The sequence below is a fragment of the Notechis scutatus genome, chromosome 2 (genome assembly GCF_049901735.1).
Source record: "Notechis scutatus isolate UNSWTSFEM ecotype Mainland chromosome 2, rNotScu1.2, whole genome shotgun sequence".
NCBI classification, from domain to species: domain Eukaryota; kingdom Metazoa; phylum Chordata; class Lepidosauria; order Squamata; family Elapidae; genus Notechis; species Notechis scutatus.
The window spans coordinates 163,469,619-163,484,183 of NC_142010.1; the positions used below are offsets into that span (position 1 = coordinate 163,469,619).

The 14,565-nt window shown below is 37.1% G+C and overlaps 1 protein-coding gene across 1 annotated transcript; it reads right to left on the minus strand.

Moving 5' to 3' along the window:
• Positions 1 to 280: 280 nt before the first annotated feature.
• On the minus strand, positions 281 to 14,360 carry LRRC58 (leucine rich repeat containing 58). Its single transcript, XM_087957232.1, is given in 5 exon segments — positions 281 to 1,526; positions 6,897 to 7,174; positions 10,666 to 10,794; positions 13,851 to 14,007; positions 14,010 to 14,360. Coding segments are annotated over 5 exon segments (1,077 nt in total). The 5' UTR covers positions 14,314 to 14,360; the 3' UTR covers positions 281 to 1,317.
• Between the last annotated feature and the right edge of the window lie 205 nt (positions 14,361 to 14,565).

The following is a 14,565-nucleotide window of genomic DNA, read 5'->3' on the forward strand; positions in this document are numbered from 1 at the left end:
TGTGCTGAAAAATGATTGTGTAAGTTTACCAATAGTCACTGATAAATCTACTGATGCCCAATAACAGCAACTCCTCTTATCTTTTGTAAAGACTAGACATATCCCTAAATACATCTTCAATACTTCAATACGCTTAGAAATGTGAGAGGCAGGAAGTTTGGGTCAGAGTCTTGCAAAAAGGCAATGGACATATGATAAAATCTAATGTGAGTATGAACAAGGGAAGAGAGGAAGGTTATAATGTAAGTAACTTTGCAGCAAAGGGAATGGAATAAATTGATTGGTAAAAATCTGACTTTTATATTATGTTAAACATATGGATACATATATAATTATACATCATAATATGACCCATTACATAAAATGTGGCAAACAATGGCACTTAGGTATGTGTAAAAAAATTGCAATTTTGCTTTAAATGAACTTTGAAACAGTGAATTCTTTATCTTTCTCACAAGTTAGAAAAGGGCAGGCTTCAAGAAGAAAACCCAAGGAAGGCACTAATGATGCATTATGGCATAATACAGAAATTAGAAACTTTCCCAATACTGCTGAATCACAACTTTCAAAAGAACTAGCTATAGGGAGCACAAATTTAGCTCCCGTAGAGGAAATTGGAACAATTTAACAGGCAAAATATAGTTTTTCTGTTTGTCTATTTTTTGCTACACATTAATATACCTATTTCACTTTTTTTGTCAAAAATAGAAAAAGTGCTATCAAAAAACAATAATTTTGCTGCCAAATTTTTGGAGCTACAATTTAGGAATGCACTGAAGGACAGAAAAATAGAGCTGGTATAAAAATATGGAAAGGCACGTTAATGCTGTTATAGCATAACATTTGATCATAAGCGGTAAAGCCAAATAAAGAAAGCAGTAACACATTTTGATATTTGTGCATTTTGAAGGAAGTTTGTTAAAAATAAATATATAAAGCCCAAGCACCTTTATGGGAAGAACAATATTCAAGTACAATCATTGCTAACCACATTACTAAAGAACTCCCACTCTGTATTCTTAGATAAGTATTAATGTTATCACAGTGACTGAAGATAATCCACTTCAAAGCCAGTACCAGAGATGAAGTTTAAAACATCTCTAGCAAGTCACTAATGCCAAGAATTCCTGAAACACTACAAGCTTTAAGAGTGTTTTTCCAGACAGCAATAAGCTGTAACAAGTCTTCATACTAATTTCTCCCTAAGGCATTCGTGGCTTTCTCATGGATACAGGTGCATTTTCTGTGAATGATATAACATAGGCAAGCCCATTCCACAGGACATCAGGCACTTGCTTCTTGTACTATCTCTTCTTCCTATCCCAAAAGAACCTTTTGCATCCTGCGTGCAGCAACAATGGCTTCATCTTCAGAATCAGATTCACTCTGGGAATTAGAGCTCTGAGATGCAGAACTGTAAGGGGAAGAACACTCTGGGGAACAAAGGTAGTGCATCAGTGGAACACGGTACTTCCCACAGAAGTCGACAAATTTTATCTGGCGGACACAGCTGTCAAAATAGACTCCTAAAGAGAGAAGAAAGGATGTTTTTAAAATAGTGTTTGCAGTTATTGTATAAACATGGATATACATTATTTTTCATGGTCTACCTTCCTATCTTGTTGTGCAAAACATGTTGTCATCATTCCAAGTAGCAGAAGTAAGCATGGCTTCAGCTGAAGTCATTTTGTAGGTTGACACATGCGTTTTAAGTCAGTAGGTCCTTAGTTTATGACAGCTGTTAAACTGAATCAAGTCAATGGCACTATTGTCTCTCATTTGAAGGGATCTATGGCTAGCTGGTTTGTTATAAAGCTGTCAGCTATCAGCTCTTTAAACATATCATTAGAGTAGATGGAACTTATTTTGATCCAGCTACACACTTCTTTGGAAGATGCAAAAATTAAATTGGACATCAATGTTTCAGATTGGATTGAGAATAAAAACCTATCCACTTCTATTTAGAAATAAATATCATTGCATTCAATGTAAGCAACACGTTTATTTTACAAAAAAAATCAGGGTTTCCATAGCATCTTTTCTAATAAATTTTATTAAAAGGCATAAGCTTTTGACATGAAGTAAGGCACAAGTTACAAAAACATGCCTTTTAATAAAATGTATAGAACAGGGGTGTCCAACCTTGGCAACTTTAAGACTTGTGGACTTCAACTCCCAGAATTCTGGGAGTTGAAGTCCACAAGTCTTAAAGTTGCCAAGGTTGGACACCCCTGGTCTAGAATCTGACTGTTCTAAGTAACTGGAACACAAATGATAAAAATTGGCATTTTCACCCAGAAATAAATGTAGCCTTATGGCAGGATGATCATTCTTGTAAGCAAGCCTGGGTTTTATTTATACTTTTTAAAGTTTTTTTTCTGCTTTGCTTTTTATCTCCAAAAGTTAACCGGCTAGTTGAATGCTGATTTATTTTAACCCCCTGCTGGTGTTTATCTCTGTTTTTGCCCTTTACCTTTGATCTTTTGGGCTGTTTTGAATAACTCCTGCCTCTCCGTTAAGGAAGTAATGGCATATTTCTGACTACTGAAAATGTTTGGACAATTTACATTTATGATAGACTTTTGCTAAAGGGGTTTTGCCTTTTATTAACTTACACACTCAAAACCGTAGAAATGGTGGTAGACTTTAGAAGAAACCCTCCCATACTACCACCTCTTACAATACTAGTCAACACAGTATCAACAGTAGACACCTTCAAATTTCTACGTTCTACTATATCAAATGGACACCTAACATCAAAAATGTCATCAAAAAAAGCACAATAAAGAATGTTCTTTCTGCACCAACTCAGAAAGCTCAAACTGCCCAAGGAGCTCCTGATACAGTTCTACAGAGGAATTATTGAGTCTACCATCTGCACCTCTATAACTGTCTGGTTTGGTTCTGCAACCCAACAGGACAGACACAGACTTCAGAGGATAATTAGGACTGCAGAAAAAACAATAACTACCAACCTGTCTTCAATCGAGGGCCTGTATACTGCACGAGTCAAAAATAGGGCTGTGAAAATATTTACAGACCCCTCACATCCCGGACATCAACTGTTTCAACTCCTTCCCTCAAAACGATGCTATAGAGCACTGCACACCAGAACAACTAGACACAAGGACAGTTTTTTCCCAAAAGCCATCACTCTGCTAAACAAATAATTCTCTGAACACTGTTCAACTATTACAGAATCTGCACTACTATTACTATTAATCTTCTCATCATTCCTTATCACCCATCCCCTCCTACTTGTGACTGTATGACTGTAACTTTGTCACTTGTATCCTTACTATCTATATTGATTGTTTCCTAGTATATAATTTGATTGCTTATTGTACCCTATGACTATCATTAAGTATTGTATCTTTTGATTCTTGACTCTTGACAAATGTATCTTTTCTTTTATGTATACTGAGAGTATTTGCACCAAGACAAATTCCTTGTGTGTCCAACCACACTTGGCCAATAAAGAATTCTATTCTATTTAAAAGGTTTGGAGGTTACTTTTTTTAAATCTTGGATTGAAATATCCAAAAATATTCTCCCTGTCTCTTCATTTTCTCACTCTGGAGAATATTACTTCAATGTTCTTTGTTCTCTGTCTCTGAGGAGTTTTATATTTCCTTGTTACATGAAAGCACATTGTATCAGACTACAGACAAGGAAATGTGGCTGGCCTTTGAAAAAAGACTGACTGGTAATATACAAACCCAAGTTGAAAACTTTTAAAAAATGTTTGACAAAATAATGACGGTTGCAAAAAATGTCCAGATGCAAGTAACTGTAATTAAATCACATTCACAAAAGGAATTTGATTTAAAAGTGGCAGATTCAGTGAAAGAGACTAAAAGAAATATGGATCTTACAGACTTAGAATTGACTAAGGGGATTGCACATGCCTTCCTGAAGTTCAGGCCTGCATTCTTTTATTTTTTTAACAAATTTTATTGATTTTCAAAAACAAACACAAACAAACAAAACATAGAACATAAAAACATAGAACATCTTTTTTGAAAGCAGCTTGATCCTGAGTTACATCTCTTCGTACGGACACAAATTCAAATTCATGCTCATTTTATATACCATTCCATATCTTATTGCCATTCTACATTTTCTATATAGCTTCTCCCCTCTTTTCACTCTCTTAATTCGATTTTATTTATTTCATCTCAATTCAAATCATTATACTTATATTCTTTGTCTGTCCTGTTTCCAGCTGTTTATTATCTTTTCTCATTAAACAAAATTTCTCCTGTAATCACTGATTGGAGTATGACGCCTTTATCTCTTTCCCCTAAATTTATAACACTTAGTATAATACATAACTTCCATTTGGATTCTGCTTAGTACATTCTAAAGTTACACACTATATTTTAAAAAGAGAAAAAAATATAAATATATAATTAAAACAATCCATACCAATTCAAATCTATCATTAATATTAATATTCATTACACATTACTTTTCAAATAAGTATCATACTTCTATGGGAACACTTATAAACTTTCCATAATTATTTACCCTCCACTTCACTTGTATTTTAAAACATTGTGTCATTAAAATGTTCCCATTCCTTCTTAATTCAATTCTCTCATTTATTTCATTTCCTTTCTTTTGTTCACAAAAATTTCACTGAATTACACTAAATATTTTATCCCACTTTTTAATCATGTTGTTTCCAATTTTCTAACATTATTTCTAATACAAATATAACAATACAATCTTATGTACCTTTGCAGAATCGTTTTTTCAGTTAAGTTTTTACCCATTATCTCTAAATAAGTCCTGTTTCTTTACATCTTGCTCTACACCTTTGAAGTTTCTCTTCCCTTCCTTCCTCCCTTGCTTCTTCTCTCTGCCCTTTTTGCCCCCTTGTCTCACTACCTCCATTTCCCTCTTCTGTATTCCCCCTTTCTGTTGCTTTCTAACATTATATCCACTTTTCACCTTATTTTCCCCTTTTTTGGTTGTTTTTTTAGATCTTAAAGTCTCCATTTTCTTTCCCTCCTTTCCCCTTTCTTCCCCAAGTAAAGTTACTTGTTCGTTAAAGATGGCTCCTTCTTTGTCCCAATCCTCTTGTTGCGTAGTTCTTTCTTGTAGTTTCTCATAGGTACAGATTGCCATTTCTAAGCATTGAAAAAGAGAGCCAAGAGAGTCCTTCCCTTCTTGTTCCTCTTCTTTGTATTTTTTAAATTCCATTTTCAGTTCATCCACAAGAGATGCCATTGTAAAAAAAAATTTTTTTTTTCAAACAACCACCCAAGTGTTTTTAGTCATTCAAATATAATTTCCAAAAGTCCCAAAGTCACCAAGCAATCCAGATACACACAAGCTGTTTCTTTGGACACTTTCTTCTTTTTTCATTTTCTCTTCCTGGGGTTACTGTTTAGTTACAAAATTCCAGTTAAAATGTATCTTTTAGAAGTCTTGTTAGGATTTAAACAGATTCTTTTAAATTCTAGGCAGTCTCCTCCTTCCGAATCCTACTCTTATTCTTTTCCTCTCCCTTCCCACTTACAGCAAGAAAAAAAAAGTTTTTTTTCCCCAGTGTTCAGAAATCCTTATTATCCCCTTGACATTTAATTATCCAGTTTAATTACCTATTGATGCCAAAGCGGGTTTTTCGGATTTCTCATTCATTTCTATTCGCTGTCAACGTTAGGAAGGAGAGTGAAAAAAAAAAAAACTTTCCCTTTTCACTTTCATTCGCCGCTTCTGAATCTTCCTTGGGAACGATGTATCTTTTTTTAAAAATTTAAATTCTAGGATACCTTGATTGTTGCTTCTTATACCGGTCATCCAAAACTTTCACTTCTTAACTTCCTCCTGCACTTTCTTTTCCGGCTGAGTGCTTCTTTGAGGCGGCCATTTCTGACCGCCGCTCTTACCGCCTTCAGAAAAGGGAATTTAGCCAGCTGAGAAGGAGAGGTGCAATTCCCCTCAACCCTGCCAGGTCTCCCCTGTCTTCACCACCTCTATGGGGTGGCTTAGCCCCGAAGCCGGCTGGCTTGGGGCACTCCAGTGGTGAGCGCAGGCAGAAACCGCGCAGGATCGCGGATTCCTGCCTGCTGCTGAAGCGCTACAAACCGGACGCTCAGGCCTGCATTCTTTTATAATACCAGAAAACTAGCTGAATGGATAAGTGATCAATTGGTTTCCCCTAAATACACTGAAGAAAATTGGGAATAGATTTATCATAATCAACTCAGAAAAAAAATTCATCTGGACTTTTTTGGGAAAGTCGCCTTTTTGGGAAAATCAATTTATTATATTAAACTGGATAACAATTGATAAGAGATAGTGTTAAGAAACAAATGTGGATATTTGATCCAGGACAAATCATAATTATCTGCTGGATTATCTGGGATAGATAAGAAGCTGTGGTAAACTTTCTACAAGTTGAATATAATAACAGTTTGTTAGCAGAGGAAATTTGAAATTTTACTCTTGCCTTTTTTGTTGTTCTATCTGTTAACTATTTTGCCATTAATATAGTAAAGAGATGACAGGTTAATAATTTGCAAATAGAATTAGAAGTTTAAAAATATTTTGGGCCTGTTTTGCAAGAGGTGGAAAACTAATATTGTTGCAATATATTTATTAGTGTTCAACAAGGGGGGGATAATATGTGTATATGTGTTTGTGTCTTCTTTTTTAAATGCACTTTTTAAACGTTTTGTTTGTTTGTTCTTGATAAAAAAAATTGAGTATTGTATTTTAACTTTTTTTTAATAAAAATAAAAATTACTGGCGAGTTATTTTGATTTTTTTAATTTTAAGCTTAGCATTTAGTAAAAAAACATTAAAATGGTTCCTTGAATGTCTTGAAAAAAGTGCTATAGATTTCTAAACTTAATTTTCTCTTAAAAGCGGAGAAAATAATGTACCTCCACACTTTGGATTAGGACAATTGCTGGCCAGATTCAAATATCGAAGGAGATTTCCAGGGAGATCATTAGCAACATAAGGAATATTGCGAGTTTTGATAGTGCGTCCAGCCAGTTCTTGGAGGCTTGGAGGATTGTAGGTCAATTCACGGACAAACCTCACAACCAAAGGATTCCCACGCAAACTTAGTTCTTCAAGCTGAACTAGATTCAAGATCTCCCGGGGAAGATATGTCAGTAAGTTATTGTGGAGGCTAAGAGAGCGAAGTGAATGCAACCTGGAAATGAGACAGGAAAAATTATGGTAAGACTCTACCATCAGATTTACCAAAATGAGCAACAAACTCTCTTCCAGGATGACAGATATTATTTACCTGTGAATTAAACAATGTACCCCAATAGGAATAGTGAAGCTATTATAAAAAATATGAAATACAGAATGATTTTTCTATGGCGTTTACAGTACTAATATAGAGTGTTTCTGCATTTTCTGAACACATTATATTCCTTATTAATTTTTAGAGTAATAAAACTGTTTTTTAAAACTCAGTAACTAAAAAACACGAGTCTAATTTATAATATATTAAAATAGAACCATATGCATGGCTCCATAATAAACATATGTACTTTTCAGTGTAGTAGATTTAGGGCATTATCCTGATTACACTTATTAAGTACAGCAATTTTACCAAAGGAGACAAAGTTGGACAGGCACAATGTATTTGCAAGAAAGTTTGTGCTTGCTTGCTAGTGCCTATTAATTTTAGCTTGAAAATCCAGATACTTACCAGATGCTGTTTGACAATCTGGTCAAAAACCTTACCTACTGTAGATGTCATGCTATCAGATCTGTAGTTTTCTGAGGATGGGTTTGCTTCATTCAGTGTTCTAGGATTTCATATAAGCTTTTGGAGTTCTTAAAGACTGGCACTGCAATACCAGCAAGTTTTGCAAGTTTTTCCAGTACAGAGCTTTAGGATGTAAGCCAACTGGTCCTGAATTTATTTAAATTACATGTAATCCTCATTTATCAACCACAATTGGGACCAGCTGTTCTGTTGTTGGGCAAGCAATCATTAAGTGGGAAATCACATGACTGTGAATGTCAGGCACAAGCAACCAGAATGACTTGTGAATAGTCTCAAGCAGAAGCTTTCTTTTAATCACCTATGTGATTTTTCCTTTGGAACAGTCAGATAAAGCTTCAGAAATTTTTAGGGGAAGTCAGACCTGTACCGTTTTTTGAAGTGCAAGGAGTCTAAGCTCAGCAACCTCTTAACATCTCCCTCCAGTCTAGTTGGAGATTCCAGCACAGTGTCTGCTTTCCTTTTGGCCTTTTCCATCCTTTAGAATGCTCATGCTGGGATAACTAGCAAGAACGGAATTAATGTTTGGGTTTATGTTTGTTGAATAGAAAAGGATTACGAGCGAGTAAGTAGGCTCACAATGGGGAATACACATCAAAATAATTGGCATCCCAGAGCACACTTGGAGCTGGGAGTTGCAAGTGCTCTACCCAAACAACTGGTGTATTTCCCTGCTTACTCTCTTGCTGATGTTTTTCCTGCTTACTCTTGTAATCCCTTTCTCTCCAATCTTTCTGCTCTGCAATGGGGGCAGGGGGGGCACAGGACAATGTATACGGATTGTAACGATAACCACATGTCTGAGGGACACAGTGAAGGTTATAAATGTGGCACTGGTCTTTTTTTTGTTTTTGCACTATGGAAACCAAATGGATACCAAATGAGGCAGTTGGTAAGCGAGGTCTACCTGTAGCTAAGTTTTCTTCTTGTCTATCCTAAAGTACCCCCTGCAGTATAATGACCAGCTAGGGCTCCATTTACCTTCAGAGGAAAAACAGATACAAAATAGGAGAAATTCGGCCTTCTCACTATTATGCATTGCTGCTTCACCACTTTCTCTTTAAAGGTGCTTGTTTTACTTTTATTTCTAATGTACATAAAGAACCCTTTTTATTCTTTCTGTTATCTCTTGCAAGCTTCACCACATAGCTTTAGCCTTTAGTTTCTTGACAGCACTACCTCTTTGGTGATGTTTTCTTTCTTCCATTTTCTGTAAATTTTGCTTTTTCTCTGAAGTATTTTAGAGAAATTGCACACGTACACACTGGTCTCTTTGAATTTATCATGTTTTTCGGTTATGATAATTATTTATAGGTTTCCCCATTCTTCCTGAACACTTTTTTTGAGGAATTCAAACCAATGGATCTGATCTACCTTCCTTTGAAATATATTTCATTAAAATATATTTTCAAAGTTCAGCTGTTAGGTAGCTGTTTTCAGCTGCTCCTCTAGATATTGTGAATTCAAGGATAACATCACTTTCTGTATATTTGATTCTGTATTTTAGCTACGCTTTCTTTTTATTCTCATTTGATATCCTCTTGATGAGATTGGTGAGCTTCCTTCTCAGATTTTATAAGTGTATCTTATCTCTTCTCAGCAATCTTTTCTGAAAATAGCACTAGCCCTTGTCAAATTCCTGTTTGTTTTCCCTATTTGCATGTACAAATTGTTCTCCATTGCTGATAATGAATCCCACAACACAGTTGCATTATTTGCATTATTCAAATTCACAGTATTTCAATTGATAGTTCTATGGAAAATAGGGTGTGAGTAGTCCTTGTGTCAGCTTCCAAGGCTGACACCTTGTTCAATGACATCTTGTTCAGCAACTGTTCAAAGTTCAAACAAACTGAAGGAACTTGTTATGACTAGTTCTTGAAGTCTGGCCATCCCAGCACCTCCACAGTCATGTAACCATACTCTGGGTGCTTGGCAACCCATTTACATTTATGATGGTTGCAGTGATTCAAAGTTACATGATTGCAGCCTTCCCTGAAGGCTTCTCCAAAGTGAACTCACTGGAAAAGCTGGCAAGGAAGGTCACAAGTTGCTTGGGTCTCTCCCACCTGCACACCTCATACAGCCCTCTGAACTCATGCTGCATCTTCCCAGGTACTCACACACCCTCCTGAATCTTGCTGAACTTGTGCTACATCTCTCCAGCCAATCGCACACCCTTGAACACTCTCCCCAAGTGCTCCGCTACATTCTTGCTTTGGTTACCTGGTAACTCACACACCTTTCTTACATAACAGCAGCCACCTCCAGTTGTCCATCTCCATTACACGTGTACCCTCCCTGAGCCTCACTGCACTTGTGCTGCATCTCCATGGCTACTCATGCACCCAATCTCCCACCGAAAGCAGCCACCTACCTCCCTGTGGCCTGCTTACAACCCACCTAGGACTTGCAAAGAGGTACTAGCTTAACAAGCCACAATCCTCCTTTAATAATGGCAACATGGATTGCCATCACTAAGTCATGTGGTTATGTGATGTCACGCTTTACATTATGGCAGTAATGCTTAGCAATAGAAATTTTGGTCCCAAATGCTGTTGTAACTCAAGCACTATCTGTAATCAGTTTCAGCTTAATGGAAATAGTATATATAGTATAATAGTATCACTAAATCACTAAATCAAATATCACACTATTTGAGCTCACAGTAATCCCAACCTATTAGTATTGTTTATAGATCAGCATGCACAATTATTGTATAATTTGCTGATTGTGGTGCTACAATAAATTATACCCTCTTGGCATTGTAAGATTGTATTACTACATAGAAGATACTCTCTTTTTCATACGAAAGCACTTCAAAAGAAAATATTATCAGTTTTATACACAACTAAATTTAGGGCACAGATATCAGAAAGAGTAACATGGCTAGAAATACTCACTGTGCCAACTGAGGTGGAATACTCTGTATCCTGTTATCACAGAGGACTAGGTAACTTAGTGATGACAGATTTGCTACCTCTGGTGGAATGGAAGTAATGAAATTTCCTCCAAGATACAAAAATTCTAAACTGAAAGAGAAACCAGAATCAAGATTTACAATTTGCATCCATTTAGAAACTTTAATAAACAAATAAACTTGAAAACAAAGGAAGAGGAAATGGTGTATCAGGTTAAGTTTCTCCAGATAGGTTCCTTCAATTAAAAAAATGCTATCATTTCCTTCCGGAAATGCAAAAGGAAAAAAAGAAAAATAACGTAAGTCATGGTTGGGCCAAGCCTATGCAAACCCTGGTAAACCTGAGTGAGGTTGGAGAGGCAACTGCTGCATTCTTCCCCTAATAAAACTTATCGGACTTATTTTGAGTCTCATTTAGATTACTTCTGCTGCTTCATCTATTTCCAATTGATAACTGGCAAAAACGACATTGGCACACATCAAATTATAAATAAGAAATTGTTTTTATACCTCTTCAGTATGTGGAAGAAAGAGAACTTTGATCTTGAGGTGATACACAGTTTTTTCCCCCTTGTAAGTACATTCTGTCTGCTTATAAGCTCAAGTCAGCACATAAAAATTAACTTGGTGGAAGCAATTGGCACAAGGTCACCTATTAAGTTCCACAAATGAATATTTGGACCTAGGTCTCTAAATTCTGCACTGGAGTGTAGTGAACTTCATGGCAAAACTTAACTCTATCAACTATTCTTTAATAATTAATAGTAACAATACTTTAATAATAATTAAACACATAACCACAATGCTCAGAAATAGTATGCCTCTAAATACACAAATTACCAGGTAATATTCTTAAGTTTGAAGGCAATGCCTGCAACACCTTCATACCAAAATGGAGAATACCAGCAGTAAATAATAGACTGAGAAAAATATACTGACATGACTGTGCATCTGCAAATCAGCTATAAATAGATTCTAAAAGAAAATGGAATTGTGCAAAATATTAAACGTATCAAATATTACTTCTAGTAATTATTATTCTAAAATCATTATTATTCCAAAAATCATTTTCAAGAAGATATTGCACTATTTTTTCTAACTTTACACAGTCCTCTTAAATATATATAGCAAACTGATCATACTGAAGAGGGAAGAACATAAGAAACAACAATGAGAGATTAGAACAGATCAAAAAAACTGTCCCTGGCCTGGGCTGAAATACTGGCAATGGTGACTAAAAAATAAGCTATGGACTAAAATGATGACAACTGGAACAACTGTATTTGGATTGGAAGTCAAGCTTCCATGGCACATTTGCACTCTCATTTCTGAGACAAGTCCTCCCCTTCACAAAGATTTCTTTTTACTTGAGTCATGATTCTATGACTAGGGCTCTTGAAGGATAAATGACTATTCCTTAGAATTGATACACACTCAGATCCATTAAACTCCCAAGAACTATTGTTCATGTCCCAAGCAATTTATGGTCTCTCATTGATATTTTTTGCTTTTCAGTGTAATTAAGATGCTTTATTTCCAAAACAGCAAAACAGATAAAAAACACTTCTTGTGACTGAACATTCCTAGCATTATAATATGTAAAGCAGCTAGTAGAAAGAAAATCAAAATAGATACTGTATAAATTGCGGATAAACCCCCCTCATTTTTTTCATTACAAGGCATCTATATGAACAAAATTAAAATCACAATATTCATTAAATATGCAGATAAAGAGAAAATACAATAGATTAAATGAAACAATTTGGTCTAAATTGGCCACAAATACTCTCCCCTGTTTGTTGAAAAATACAATTTTAGATTATGAGCTTTGTTTTAGTCTCTATTCACAAAAGGCTTATGTTATGAAAGAATTGTAGCTTAAAAATAAATTCATAAATCTTTTATTTGGAAATTTCAATTTGGTCACCTATAAAATTGTTATATTGAATCAATTTTTCTCCAGTGAAATGAAAAAGCTAAGTTTCTTCCTCTTTTCCATATTTTCACATTTCAGTTGAAAAATACAGCCTCGCTTCAGGAAGTAATGGTTGAAAATTATTCTTTTTGTTTGTATGTGTAAATCTATCTATCTATATCATGGAGCATTAAGTAGTGGTAATGAACCAATCCGTTCATAAATGAAACTAAAACTCAATTCTGAAACTCATCCCAAGGACATTTCTGGAACTCATATCTATAACTAAAGTTAAAATGAATGAAAGTGTTGAAATTAGTTCCTGAAAGACCACCTACTCCCATACTGTAATGTCTTCCCTAGATTCTTTTGTAGAACTTACTACAGATACAAGATCATCAGGTTGTGGTTTTTCTGTGCCCAAAAATAAAGTTATGAAACAAGCTTTTGTGGGAGCTGAAAAATACAAAAATGTTTGAATAGCCTGAATAAAAAAACGTGAGAAAAGCTATTTTTCCATCTAAGCTATTCAAAGAGTGTTGTTGTATTTCTTTATAAATATTATCTTTATAAAGTATTTCTTTATAAATATTATCTTATATTTTATAAATATTATATTTTGATATTTTTAAAGCCATTCAAATATGTTGTATTAGGTGGCATTCAACCAAAGCTACAAAAACCCAGATGGCTACTAAATGGCCATGAAAGACAGGGAGAACTCTCAGCTCTCTGCTGCCAACTATTGGTTGCCTATATTTTAGCAGTCCACTAGTAGCTAATATAAAAGTTCTAAATAACCCAATAATTATAATCTATTAAACTTGAATCACATCAGTGAAACAAAGAAATCAACAACAAAATCAGTAAAAGGTAAACATGGCAATGAAGCCAGGACTCTCCCCCGCCAATAGCATGGTTGAAAAAGGAAATAATCTATTTTTTCCCTCAAGAGACTAATGGGAGTTTATGTATAGAACAGTCCCAGATTACCAATACTCAAGGAAAATGCCGAAGAAGCTGATGTGAGTTACTTGACGGAACTCGGTAGTATAAAATCACTGAGACCTCCTAAAACATGCGTCCCTTGACTGAAGCATAGCTCCCATTTTGAGGAACAGCAATAAGCCCTGCATTTTCTATCGTGGGGACTGGTGCACCTCCCACAAAATGCAGCCTAAGCTTCGGCTCAGAAGGTCGCCCGCAGCCGGCTTCCCCGGGGGGCTCTTGGCTCCTTTTCCGAGCCGGCTCACCTGCTGAGTTCCTGGATGGCGGGGGGGATGCTCTGGAGCCGGTTGCTCCCCAGGCTGAGGCTCTGGAGACGGGAGAGGCCCAGGAGCGAGGCGGGGAAATGCGTGAAGCGGTTGCCGCTCAAGTTGAGGACGCGCAAGGACCGGCCCAGGGGGCTCTGGCCAGGCCTTTCGGGAGGGACCCGCGGCACCCCAACCGGTTATTCTTCGCCAGCAGCGTGTGCAGATGCGCCAAGTCCAGCAGCTCGGGGCCCAGCACCGACAGCCCCGTCCCGCTCACGTCCAAGACCTCCAGGGCCGGATACCAGTTCCCGAGCCCCGCGGGCAACTCGCCCGCCGGGGACAGCCAGGAGGGGGGCAGCACCAGGCGGCGCGAGGACGGCTCCGCGGCGCCCCTCGGCCGCAGCTCGCCTTCCTCGCCCGCTCCCCGGGCTTCGGCTTCGGCCTGCCCTCCTTCCTCCGCCATCTCGTCAGGACCAAGCCCCGGAACCTGAGTACGATCGCGCTCGTGGGGCCCTGAGTGGCAGAACGTCAGGCCGCGCTTCGGCCGCTTTCTCCTGCAATCGGTCGAGACTTATACAGGTTCCCGGGCTGCTCCCGCAGGAACGGGCTGGCCCGCCGACCGAGAGTGTTTCTGATTCGGCTTTTCCGATGGGCGTCCTGGAGCTCAGGGGCCCAACGTCCTCCGCTCCACGGGCATTTTTCAACCGTAGGTCTT